The following is a 14,213-nucleotide window of genomic DNA, read 5'->3' as shown; positions in this document are numbered from 1 at the left end:
GGTTGAATCTGAGGTCATCAGGGAAAAGCAATAACAGTGAAAATCATGGAAACTAACCACCACACCATCACTTTGCTAATGATGTCTGTACAGTTTGGCTGTAGATGCAGTAACTTCTATGGCGATCAAAACCTGGTCTTGTGTATTTTGTTGGCGGTATTACATTCATGTAATTAATGTGGCATTGATTCCATGTTTGGCAAAAGGGCTATTGGATCATTATCTACGGATTTTTCTTTTTACTATATCGTAAATTTAAAAAAAGTAAAATAAATAATGACAAATGTCCACAATGACTTCTTAAAAGGTGATGAAATCTGCGGTTTTACTCACACTCACCTAGTTAAAAAAAATGGCTGTGGAAAAAGCAGTGGAGCGCAAGTAGAGACAGAAAAGGCAGGAGGGCTATCATCATCTGCACACACTCATCACAGTGGTGTTGAAAGATCAAGAGAAAAAACTCCAGATCGAGAGCCACGGGAAAACCACCCAACAGGCTAAACCACTTCAAAAACATCAAAATACAGTTAATCTTCCTTATTTGTGTCTCTTTTCAGAAAGCTTCCTGCTCAACATTTGTGTGAAAAACTACCACTACATATTGTGATGACGGTTTGTCATATGCAATGCAAATTGGCACAGGCAGCCACTGTGGGACAGGCTCTCTGAGTAGGAGAACACAGATTTCATTGATCAAATCAAATGATCGGAGTTAAAGTGGTTCAAGTTCCTGATACCTGCGCATTTGCATGACACTAGAACCAACTTATTTTTTTCCCTTTATCAATGACCAAAAAAATATGAATCTGTTTTATCATTCAAGTAATTTTTAGCACACATATATTGAAGACTAACCTTGTGGAAGCTGCCATGGAAGATTTTTTTGATTTCAGTTCCTTGAAAAGTGACGGACTGGAAGCCTCCTTTGTAGTCATAGTTGAAGAACGTCAACGTCTTTTCAGAGTCTGTGGGGCGGGGGGGGGGGGGGGGGGGGGGGACAGGCAGAGAAGGTGATGAGAGGATAGAAAAGGTTGATGTTCACATCAAGTCAAAACTTTTTTTTTAATACACTATTGTCTCCAATAAAGATATTTCGTATTACAACAGGCTGGACAATATTAGCAACAAACAACTTGATCTTTGTGCCTCTCTGCCATTTGTCTGTTGTGAAATAAATTCAAACTTCATACGATGTAATTTTTCATAATGCATGAAATAATTCCATTTCAAGGTGAAATAGGCATGAAATCCCTGTAATCTTTGATTTGCAAAAGCCTGTCGTTTTTTTTGATGGCAAGACTATAACGTCATCCCCATTATTCTAGTAATCAATGTTACATTAGTGGCAATGACAACTATGAGTTTCTACCATGTCAATGTCAACTCAACTTTGAGATTGTCACAATATTTTTGTTTCTGTACGTTAAAATATGAAAAGCAGAATAATGTGTCATTGTATCACTGCATAGAGATTATTAGGTAAGCATGCTGATTACTTGGTTGCTGTTTAATCTGTGACACAAAAAGTACATATAATGGTGGTACAACTTGAGCTAAAATACTGTAAGCTTTCCTCAAACCTCTGGACCAATTTACTGTTAACGGTCATGCGTGCAATGCCATTACCGACTTGTTTCTTTTGTCTTAAATTTCAGCCCATCAAACACTTATCCATGAGTTCAGGATTCTTCTATATAATGATACTATATAACCACATTCATTTACAATTCAATTTGTTCATCCTTTTCTTGCCGCTTAGCTTTATCGGGGTCAACAAGGAAAGTAAAACAAAACAAAATGACCTTTCCCTGTAACTTCCTCCAACTACTCCCAAGATCATCCATTCCAGCTGGTAATATAATCTCCGCAGCAGGTGAGGGGTCTGCCCTGGGTCTCCTCCAAGTCAGTATCCGAAACGCCTCTAAAGTTTGACGCCTGGGGTGTGCTTCATACAGTAAGCAGTATTTCTGGAACTTGGCTTATCACAGCCGGATCAAAGCACACAAGAATCAGCACCTCTAAGTTTGAGGTCATGGTGCTCTCCCAGACTAATGGTCTGTCCCATTCAGGACAGTGTAAGTAAGGGAGGCCTTCCACAAACAGAAGTGCTCTCATTAATGATTGAAGACACAAAGGTAAGACGGAAACGTTTCGAAAACTAAATCTGCTGCATTATACTCTCTCTCAGATTATTTGGAGGCATTGGGACTGCAGGAGCTTCAGCACACGTCCGTTGTTTGAGTTTGTCAAACTGTGATATGTTATGATGCAGGAAAGACAAAGAAAAGATGAGCAACAACACAAGTGATTGAAACTTACTGTCCAGGATTAGTCCGACCAATGGCTCGTTCTCCTTGTGGAGGATTTCCCACAATGAAAAAGGCTCCTCTGGGGTCTCAGGAAGTAGGCGGAGCATCATAGAAATGGTGTATTCAGAGGGTAAACCTTCAGGATGAAGGTACCTGGTACACACATTAGAGAACAGACACACACACACACACAAAGATAGTGAGCATAGCTATGCCCTAAAGCAGGGGTCTCAAACTCCGTTGCGCTACGTCATTTTATGTGGCCCGCGAATCCGCCAGCAAAAAAAAAAAAAAGTAAATTTGTTTTCTTTTTTTTTTTTTTAAGTTATACTTGATAATAAAAATATCCCCATAGTCGAAATTATGAGATAGAAAGTCGAAGTTATGAGATAGAAAGTCATAACTATGATAGAAAGCCATAATTCTAGATAGAAAGTCAAAATGATGAGATTGAAAGTCAAAATTATGAGATTGAAAGTCAAAATTATGAGATACTTAAACAGTCATAGAAGCAGCTCTTTGGCTAGTTACTGTACATTTAACATGGAAATGTATTGTGAGTACATTGAAGACTACTTTAAACTGTGAATGCAGAGAGTTATTTAACAATATGTTACGAGTAGTGACAGTTACAACCGGCCCTTTGTGGGCGACCATGATGCTGATGTGGCCCGGAGTGAAAATGAGTTTGAGACCCCTGCCCTAAAGGCATGTATCCACTAGGTGTCTTTTTTCAAAGTGCCATTGACTCTCTTCAGCTCTTGTGAATGCTTTTGGCTGCACTAGACTGTCTTTGAGTGCCAGCCTCTTTTTGATCTCAGAGCCGATCCTTTTTTGTGCAGCTGCCTTCGAGCACTTCAGGTTAAAATTGTCTCCGTTTTAACTTTTCAGAGAGCTCTTCAATGTCACTTTTCACAAAATGAACAATCATAGAGCAGGAAGCTAAAGTTAAAGCTGGTTGACTGTAAAAAACAAGAAAAAAAGCTCCAAAATGACAAAATCCGAGAGAGAAAGACTTTACGGGAGCATTTGAAGCCATTGAATGATCCCTTAGTGTCGTAGGTATGGGTTTTATACTTGAATATTTCCCTTGTAGTATAAGTGCTAGGTAGACATTAACACCTCTATCCTGCACCTGCAAGCATCTCATTCACGTTTTCAGTCATTTGTATCAGCTCTTAATGCTGTGAAGCCTTTTAATTACTTGTGGTCATAGTCTAAATCTGTGATTTAAAACCCATTTAAATGCCCGAGGAAATGACCGTGGCATCTTTAATCTTTTATTGATACTTACCGATTGGGCAGGGTCTAATCAGACAACACGCTATAATAGGTCTTGAACGTGTCCTGTATGAGCAATGAAGATGATATAGAATTCAAAGAGATATAAAGTAGGATCTGCAATGCATTTTCTTATGTGGATAGCAGACCATCAATCACAGCCTGAGTTTATTTGTGGGGTGCTTTGTCTGTTGCTCTAGTCAAGACACATACAAAAAGTTGGTTCCATGGGAAACTACAGGTGTGCAGTACATGTAAATTAGTGAAGTAATCTATGGTTTTGCTTTGTGTGTATAATGTAGACTAGAGCCATACAGTACCTGGTGAAATGCTTTGACAATTTTGACACCAGAGTTGCAGTTTGTGCAGGGTGTGATAATGTTGGAAAAACATTCTATAATTGAGTTTTGAGGCCTTTAAAGAGAATGATCTGCCAATTTTCCTTTTGTGTTGCTTGGCAGTAGGAATTGCAGGGATTAGTGGTAACTGCCTGTTTAATAATATGTTACTGTAATAATCTGCCTCTGCTCTGAGCATTTTGATTTTTTCTGATTTCTTTTTATTACAGAAATTCCATGATGTTTTTTTAAAAATTGCAGCCTCTGTAAATTTGGAAAAATGTTTGGGCACACGCGTGTATTTACATTAATTCATCAGATATATCTGTCATTTAGAGTGTGGCTACCACATATGGAAATACAGTTTCATCACTGAGACTAACAGGCTCAAATTCTACAATCTTCAAGATCAGCTTTTGTGGTTAGTATTGGTGACAATTACTAGCAAGTATAACACAGCCCAGGTGCTGTGAGTGGGACCTGAACCTCTGTGTCCTAAAAGATAATCCAAACAAAGTGATTTTCATTAGCAGGACTGTTGCATAGTTCTAGAACTCTGTGTCTACTTCTGGCTGATAATTCAAAGTGCTCTGGTGTTTGTGTCCCACTGACAATCACCACTCCCAATGTCCAGGGCAAGAAGGGAGGGTCACTTAGCAATCACACATACTGAAGATGGATAAACAGTGCAGTAGGATCAGAATTACTCTATGAAATGCATCGGAAACTTTAGGTTAAATAGGAGTCAAATGGATTTAACATGTAGATATTTTTGCTTATATTTTTTAACTGTCAAAGAATGTGTCTGTGTGTCATAATGATTCTTTTGTGAGAATCATCTTATTTATAACCTTGCATGTTTGTTATTTGTTCTTGAGTGTCTCTTGTGAAAGTGATCTTGATCTCAATGGCGTTTGAACAAATACAACTGTCACGTCCTCTGTCCAACTCTGTCTGCTATCACTTACATGCATGTATGTAAGGCATGTTTGTGAATGTGACTTGATCAATGGTTTCTTGGCTGCTTTGGGATTACTGCCATCCTTGGTTAACAAGATGCATTTATGAGTTTGAGTCCAGAAAAAAGAAAAATACATCAATGAGAACAGCTAAATTGTATAGGTGTAACAATACATTGATCTGGATGAACAAATCGATTAAATGATCAACAATATAAAGTGAAAACATCGATACATATCATCTTTCAGATATGCATTGTTTTTTTGTATTCCCATGGTACGTCTGGGTTACCATTTCCATCCAAGCGCACCTTCATCCTACAGGCCCAATAATACTATTTAAATTGCTTTTTGTGTTGATATAAATGTCACTGATTGTGTTAAATGGCCATATGATATCATCCCATATCGTTCACAGGCAAGGCCCCTGAAATCAATCAAATCAAAATTGCTTCTTGGCAGACTTTGTGATATCAGCAACTATCGAAACGTTGTCCAATGAATCAATATAATATGTTATTGTGATGTATCTTGTGAATCATACCCCTACTACATTTTGTGTTCCGCTACAACAGAACATACTATGAAGAGCAGGAGGCGAAAGAATGGTGTATTCAAGCACAGCACAATCCAAGCGGTGCTTTTGTAAACAGTTTAGTATGTACTGTAACCCGTGAACATACTCACTTGGTGGGCTGTGTCACCAGGGCGTCACGGTGTAATCTGTAACAGGGGAAGCTGTTGAATGAACCCGGCTCCAGAGAAACTCCAGGTATGGTGCTGTACTCCTTCTCTACGAGGCCAAATTTCTCCATCATACGGAAACCTGCAACAGACAATTTGTCATTACTGGCATAATCCTTATCATTATCCTCCTCCTCCTCATCCTCCTCCATCTGATTACTTTAATTACAATCATTACCCCGACCACAGTGTGCACCGACATCATGTTATTACCATCATCATAATTTGCTGTTTTTAAAGATTTGACAAACTAATTGGGCCTGCGTGACGATTGTACAGTATATTATGCATGTTTCCTTACCTGCCATCGTGTTACCACTCATCAAAACAGATGGACAAGCTGAAAGACAGTAAAGACTTCATCCTTAATATTTCTTTCCACAGTCATTCTCTCAATGTCTCTCCGCCAACAAGGACTGTGACTTTTCTGAATTCCTTTCCCTCCTGGTCTCTTACCCTGTCTCTGTTTTAAACACAAGGTGGTGTTACTTACTGGCAGTGGCAGCCTCACAGACAAAAGTAATAAGCTGTTCTTCTATTTTCTTCACAGCATCCAAATCATCCACGAAGAAGACATGTCTGTCACTGGGCTTGCTGGCAATATTCACCAGCTCCCCGTAGTCGGCGTCCGCAAAGCCAATGGCAAAGATGATATAGCCTGAGAATGGAGTCAAACAAGAGAATTCATTACAAGTTTGAAGTGGTGGAAAGGATTAATTAAGGAGTAATGTAACACATAGTTGGGGTTATTGGTTTCAAACCTAATGGTTAAAGAGTCTGATATCCTATAACAGTAAAATGTGACATACAGTCCATAATGAATCCAATAATTGAGAGGGTGAATAAGTCCTCCACCTTGTCTGTACTTACAAACAAACAATGAATCACATACTGATATCGATTGCCGTTTTTTTCAAAACTTTAACAAACTACCTATGATTTTATTTTTGTTTTATAAAAAACCCACCATCCATCTGCATCTCCTTGGACACTTTGTTGACATCATCTTGGGAACGTCCATCAGTGAGAACAACCAGGACTTTAGGAACGCCCCTTCTAGCTCCGCCTTCTGGGGTGAAAATAGACTCCTTCACATGTTGGATGGCCCGACCTGATGAAGACAAGAGGAAACTCTTGATTTAACAAACACAGAATTGCTGCATGTGTTAGCCCATGTAACATTTATATTTAACATTTATGCCCTTTGCTTTTAGAAACATGCTAAAGTGTTTGAGATGTTGTGTTCATTTCTACTTTTCAAGTCCATTCATTTCTGTAAAACAGTCAAATTAAATTGCAAAAACTTAAGCTAGATAAATAATAATAAATCACAGTATTTTTGTCTGTGTGGTAGCGGGCGTGGGTGGCTCAGCTGCGGAGTGTGGGAGTGGTTCGGGGAACGGTGCCGGGAAGGGACTTAATTAGGCGCAGCTGAAACGGATCCTGATTGTCTCACTCTCGGCTGTATTTCTTCCCACAGTAGAGACGGAGGCGAGAGGGGCAGCTCGGGACGAGCGCAGAGTTAGGCTGAGACGGACAGCACGGAAAGCTCCCGCGGCGTGTGCTCGGAGGCGAGGCAGGAGAGCACACGGCCAGGCCCCGTTAGGGTATAGGACAATAAAGAACATTTGAACCGTCATTCCACCGTGTGCTGGCGTCATTGTGCTCCCCAGACCCACCGGGTAGCAGAGAACGTGCTACAGTCTGCTTTTACAATACATTTGTTACGTTACACAAATGAAGCACAGTGTTAATTCAAGCAAAGCACTGAAGATACACTTCTACAATCTGATCGCAATCTTGCATGTGTACAGCACATGCAAGGATATGCAAGTTAAAGCCTGAGACTTATCATAATGTTACTGTGCCGATTACCGGTACGTCCATGCCTGCTCCTTTTGCTGACGCAGCTAACTCCACCACCTCATGTGATATATCGTATTGTTAAGATTTAAAGTTCAAGTGTGTTTATTAAGGGAGGATTGGCACTCTCAGCAGAATCATTGTTGCTGCTCAGATTCTTTGAGAGCTCCCTCAAACAGCAGAGCCTTTCTCTGCCAAACTGTACAGACATTTGTTACAAATGGTCAAATCCTTGACGTAAGTGTCTCTGACTGAACTATAACAACTCTGAGAAAAATAAAAGCTGCAATGTGCTTTTTTTTGTGATTATTAACTCAAACCATTTCCAAGACTCTACTAGATTACTCATGTTGTAGTGAAATTAATGTTAACCAATAGCTGCCTTGAAGTAATAACACAATAAAAACATTAAACAATACAGCAGTAATGCAACATACACATTTATAGTAAAGATCACAAAGCAAAACCACTAGTATGTTCCTTTTTGTGGTGCTTCAACCTCTCCACCCCACTCTTAGCACCATCTTGTGATATGAAGCTTCATATTTTCATTGGAAGAAATAAATGCCAGACAAATTCAATTTATTGAAAGCACGGATGTATTCATTAACAGTCTAAAAGAAGTCCTCTTCTCCATTTCGAGCATGGGTGTGAATGCTTGTGACCTTTGCTACAATTTTAATGTACTTGCTAATTAAAAAAAACAAGTGTTCATTTTTCTTCCCCCGACAATAATAGAATATAATTTGAAGCCCATAATTATGACATGACTTGAGTGACCTAAAAGCTCCTGAAACCAGATTCCGGCCTAGTCGCCATTAACATTTAAAATATGCCAGAAGGCAGACAATGTCGGATGTATTTCTATGAGACCTAAATACTAAGAGATGAGACAAAGATGGAAATGTCAAAATCAAGTCTGTGAAAAAGTTTAAATTGGATGAACCTCTGACAGAGTGCACGTTACCTGCTTATAGACTTAATCAGTCAAAAAAATCCTTCTAGACAGCTTGAAATGGTTTCAAGACCTCCTCACAACAAAGCAGCCATGGTGTCAGCGTCTTTAATGAGGCCTTTTATCTATTACTGTTTCAAGACCATCAAAAAAAAAAACACAAGTTCTCAAAAATTGAATTCAAAACACGCAGTTAATTTGCAAAGTTAATGGTTCAATCAAAATATATACTGTATTCTTTTTATTCTATTTCTATTGATCTTTTTGCCTCCAGACAGCTCTCTCTCTCTCTCACTGCCGAAAAGAGACTTAAAATAACAGAAACAAACTGATTGATCTTAACTGTTAAATACTTCACACAGACTGAATAAAGGCAACAATGTGTGTGCAAATACACTCAACTTCTGCATGCAAGCCCTCCAAACCACCAGTCCCCTGATCATTTGTATTTAATGTGAGTTTTAGTATACTGTCCATCATGATTTGCATTAATACTTCAAAAAGCTCACCTACTCATCTCCACCTGACCTTTTCATAATTAAATGGACAATCACCGCCATTAATCCTCTTTACTCCCTCTGTCCTGTAACACTCTCCTCTCACTCCTCTTGTGTGTTCAGAAGTGAGTCTGAGTTCTTAAGAGAGGTGCTGAGTATCAGCCAACTTCACAATAAAAACTACTAGATGAAGCAATAAAAGGCCTTATAAATTGACCAAACACTTACTGTACATGGGAGTGTGTGGCGTAAATGGCTTTATATGTGTATGCTGTCTCTGTCTCCCAATTTCTAACCAAACCAAAACCCTCAGACCACATCCCTGCCTCCTCCTTCTGTTTTTTCCTCTATTTTTATATTATTTACAGAGCTGTCAGTGGTGACAAATGATCGAGTGCTTGGCCTGTAAAGTGTTGTGTTTTCAGGTATCTGCCAGTGATACTTCTGTTTCTACACTGTCCTCTGATCACACTGGGCAAGACTGGAATTACAGCAGCTAGCCAGGCATGAAGTAAGACAAAGGACAGAGCAAAGGAGAAGCCTACGGGGGATGAGATAAAGGAGTGGCTGGGTGGGAGCGGTGGAAGACAAAAAGGGAGGGCAGGTACAAGGGCACAGAGAGAGTGGGGAGAAACGGTAGACAAAAGACAAAAGAGGTCAGACGGGGAAGAAAGGAGGATGAGAAAAAAAACTAAAACAGAAACACGTCAGTGGATCCTGGGTTCAAAAGCCCATCATCAATCAGCCATCTATCCCTTTTTGTGTGAGAAGTGATCCATATCCGTTTTGATTGGGCCTCCTGTCTGGCTACAGTTTACCAGTTTTCTCGCCGACACTTAAGAAGGGAAACCATAAGAGAAAACAAAAGTATGAGTGCATCTCTCCTGTTATAGAATTCAAAGCGTTGGTGCAAGATATAATAGGAGTCCTTCTTCTCCCTGCTCGTTTGAGGCTGCAGGTGATGTATGACTAGGAGGAGATTGTGATAATATGTCTGGGTTATTATGAACAGCAAGAGCTATAAAACCCTCTAATCTGTGAAACATTACAGTAAATTCCTAAGAAATAAATTTGGACAATCCAATGCATTGTAGAAAATATGCAATGGATTTTGAATGGGTCTCACTGGATTTTATCGTCAATGAAACTCATTCATGGGCCATTCATACATCCATTCCTGAATACATAAAAGACTCATGAACCTTTAAAATAGAGTGACGGTCTCACACAACTGCATTACTACAGCTGAAGAAGTCAGACTGGCTGCTAATCATTGAACAAGGCCAATCACATATTGGTTAACTAATGTGTGACTATATTACTGTACAAATAAGGATTAAAAGTAACACTACTTTACATACTGGAGGTCAGACATCTCAACACACACATTAATCTTCACATTGGCCCACGGGGACACATTTATTCACACTTCCTTAATCTGAACATACTGTACAAGCAGAGTCAGAGATGAGCACAAGTACTCATATAGGGCTTGGAATTCATCAATTTCAAAAGACACACATACTCTCATGTACACATTGCAGTATATATATACAGGGATAAGACTATTACAGCTGCAACGATATCAAATCAATCAATCACCAAGCCAGAGGCTCACTAATACCTTAATGAATAAATGCACAATGAATCCTCAACATGCATACACTCATATGAGGAGGTACTGATGGTGGGAAAAACAGACTGAAGTCTTAAAGAGGGCCGCCTCCTTTACATACCATTTATAAAAGGGGTATAGAGAAAATACTTATGAGTAAGTTGGTATTGAAGGAGAAGTGAGTGAGAGTGGCTGTCTCTCCTCTTTGAACCTCCACAGTGCCATTGAGGAAAGCCCTCATACAGACACAGCAGCAGTTCTGTTGCCAACCAAGAGACCGGGATTACTGGGCCGCTCCCAGATGTGAAATGGTGAGCAAATATTATGCAGGTTGCTTCCTAAAAGAAGCAGGTTTTAACCTAATGTTTCACAATGGATTAACATGATCAAGAAAACTGAATCCACTGTCCAATACTCTCTGGCACTGACCAGAGATGTGTCAGCTTACTGTGGTGTTTGACCCAAGGCTTATAGGACAAAGTGAGCTAGCCATTTACAGTAAAAACTTTTAAAAGGCATTAAAGCCATGGGGTTTCTTGTTTTCTAGCAGTTGTATCCACACCGATATATCTGCCAGAGGCTCAGGGTTAAAGAGGCTGAAAGCTATATTTCTTTTTATTTGAGGGCTTTGAGGGATTTAGACCCAGTGTGGGGCCCTGATGGGGTCTGTCAGAAGAACTTGAGGTTTAAGAGTGAAAAGGGTTGTAATGCAAGCCTCAGTCTAGAAAGCCAGATAGAATACTGATCTATTTCTAAACAGACCAGAGGAGTAAGATGTGAGAAAGGAGGTTCAGGCACAGAGTATGTGGCTCAGTACAGTAGTCTTATAGCTTAGTATCAAGATCCACAAGGGAGGGGAAAATATCAAAACTAAAGCATGAATAAAAACGTCAATAAGCAGGACAGGAACTACTGTTCAATTCTTCTCACAGTACCTTGTAAATAAATAGATAATATATGATTTATGTCACTTTAATATAAAAAAAAAGAATAAGCTGTGTGGGTGTCACTGGTGGAAATAAGCACAAACTGAAGAATAGGCATAATGTGTGAGCACTGAAGAGGATTAATTCTACGCTGAGGCAGTGTATGAGCATGTATGTGATGTGAGAGACATAGCATGTGTGGGTGAGAGACAAAGAAAATAGGGGAGAGGGAGACATTGTGATTGTGTGAGCATTAGCCTGACCTTGTGAGAGCTTGCTGCCCCCTCATTCCCTTTGTGTGGGGAAGATGAAATTTCATGGTTTATTTTCTGTTCTGCTGTAGACCACAGGCACACACACACGCACTGCCTTGTCAGCTAATACACCTGTTAAACTATAAGACAGTAAACTAGATGTAGGTGTATACGAGGTTAAAACAGAAGATGAAAAACAGGGGCTAAAAAAGGAGGAATGCTCAGAGGAAAAGACGGAAAACAATGTAAAGGGAGAAGAAGAGAGGACAAGTTAAAGGAAAACAAAGAGGCCATAAAGTGAGGAAGGGAGAACAGTGGGAGGTTGGCAAGAGAGTAGAGGAGATGGAGGATAGGCAAGAAGAGAAGGAGTAAGAAGGGAAAGGAAGGGATAAGTGCGATCAGATGATGTCTGTTCAGCTCTGAAGCTGATAGCGAAGCTCAAGGACACAATTACTCTGAACAGACACTGAGCCATGACCGAGACTAGGAGCGTTAAAGTCCTAACAACCAGCGTTACCTGTAAAGCCACATCAACGCTTAGACGTTACTGACGTTCACCTCGTGTGTACTCGCACAGCTGGGCGCTTTTACATGAGCTTTACAACAGATTCACAACCCCAAACTGCTTGTTATGCATCCTAATCCCACATTAAAGTCAATCCTCTCTGCAGTATTTGGTATTTTCAAGTAGTGTCCTCAAATAGGGGGAAACTGGCATTTTCATAGAAATATTCCACATTATGTTTTTTTTAAGTTTACTTATCGAGATTGTTTCTTGTAAAAATAGATTTAAAGTTCATTCATGACCTTGGAAATAATAATAGTTGTCAAAACTATTTTACCACAAGTTCTATTAGTAGCCAATTTGGAGTTTCGATTGGATCAGCTCCAGAACAGCTACTAATGGCACTCGAGAGATTGATTTGTGAACAGGTAAATTGACCTGTTTTGTTAACTACTATGACATCACACACTGCTCTGACCTGTCTTGGTGTTTCCTCCCTTGTATCTGATCCTCTGGATAGCCTCCAACAGCGCTTCCTTGCTGCCATGGGAACTCAGCTGGAATTCTGTCTGGGCATCGTCGCTGAACTGAGCGATGGCCACCTGCAGCGAGGCAGAGACGGACAGACAGAAAGGTACAGGAACATAAATTAAAATTCAAGCGGCAACCTCCAGTGTTGACAAATGAGTGAGTGAGAAAAGTGAGTCAATCCCCATAGACCCCCATGTTAAAATGCCCAACTTTACAGCAGAAATAAACATGGTTACAGCCTGGTGCAAAAAAACAGTTTTGCTCTCTGTAGCCAATCTCTCCCTTCATGACAACTCTACGGGGGTGAGTTTTTATAATACTATCCCGTTCAAATGATATCGAAGGTTAATGTTAGGCATAACTAAGGGCGTGGCCACTATGAGTTACAGGTGGGTTTCGACTCACGGTGCTAGCTTCAGTCACCATCTGCTCACACTAACGTCAGTTACATTACCACTGAATTGCATGTGCAGGTTCAATTGTACTTCCTCCAACATGAACACAAGAAGGTACAAAGCTGATGTGGCAGTATGTGAATGCTATGAAGCCAAATGTCTGCATCTATGCTCTCTCTCTCCAATATATATATATATAAATATATATAAATATAAATATATATATATATATATATATATATATATATAAATATATATATATATATATATATATATATATATATATATATATATATATATATATATAAATATATATATATATATATTTATATATATATATATATATATATTTATATATATATATATATATATATATATATATATATATATATATATATATATAAATATATAAATATATATAAATATATAAATATATATATATCTGTGCTAGAATCAATCTAATTGGCTCACTCTAAGAGGGAAGAACAACTAGCACTACTTCCAGACTGCTAATGGTGCTGTTGTTGGCTCAGGACGGACTACATTTACCAGCCAACTCTCGCTTTACTGTACAGCCAACTCTCTCGCATTACAGCCAGCGTTCTGCTCTTGGTAGCCCAGTGCCAGAGGGTTATGGGGTACACCAAGGGTAGCAAACTGCATAACATAAGACATTACACAAATTAAAGAAAAAGGTTTAGCAAGCAAGCACCGCTACAGTGTGACAAATGAACCAGCTGAGCTCTGCTGACAGTGTGGGGGAGCCGTGCAGTCAAGAAGCACAAAGAAATTAGTTCACAATGACAACAGCGAAGTATTGCCTCAAGTTAGAGCCTGGTGTTATGAAGCTGGTACATGAGAAACACTCTGAGGCAATGAGGATGGTAATATTCAATCTATATTCAAAGTATTGCTGATGGCGGATTATATACTAAGAATCAAGTTGATAGTTATTAGTCAATGCTGCCTTGAACCATCTGAACTTTTAGTTCAGCTTTTAATGCATCTAGACTTAGTACGACCACCATTCCTCCAAGGAAA

General features: G+C 39.4%; 1 protein-coding gene across 1 annotated transcript in view; it reads right to left on the bottom strand.

Moving 5' to 3' along the window:
- col14a1a (collagen, type XIV, alpha 1a) overlaps window positions 1-14,213 on the bottom strand; it is a 129,964-nt gene that overhangs the window by 50,138 nt on the left and 65,613 nt on the right. Inside the window, exons 27-33 of the mRNA XM_079275921.1 lie at window positions 12,725-12,848; window positions 6,599-6,742; window positions 6,125-6,289; window positions 5,933-5,971; window positions 5,575-5,713; window positions 2,320-2,462; window positions 856-965 (exon numbers count right to left, since the gene is read on the bottom strand). Coding sequence (XP_079132047.1) covers window positions 856-965; window positions 2,320-2,462; window positions 5,575-5,713; window positions 5,933-5,971; window positions 6,125-6,289; window positions 6,599-6,742; window positions 12,725-12,848 — 864 coding nt within the window. The remainder of the gene's footprint in view (window positions 1-855; window positions 966-2,319; window positions 2,463-5,574; window positions 5,714-5,932; window positions 5,972-6,124; window positions 6,290-6,598; window positions 6,743-12,724; window positions 12,849-14,213) is intronic.

This window comes from Melanostigma gelatinosum, assembly GCF_949748355.1.
Source record: "Melanostigma gelatinosum genome assembly, chromosome: 9".
Lineage (NCBI taxonomy): Eukaryota > Metazoa > Chordata > Actinopteri > Perciformes > Zoarcidae > Melanostigma > Melanostigma gelatinosum.
This window is presented reverse-complemented; position numbering and strand designations above follow the sequence as displayed.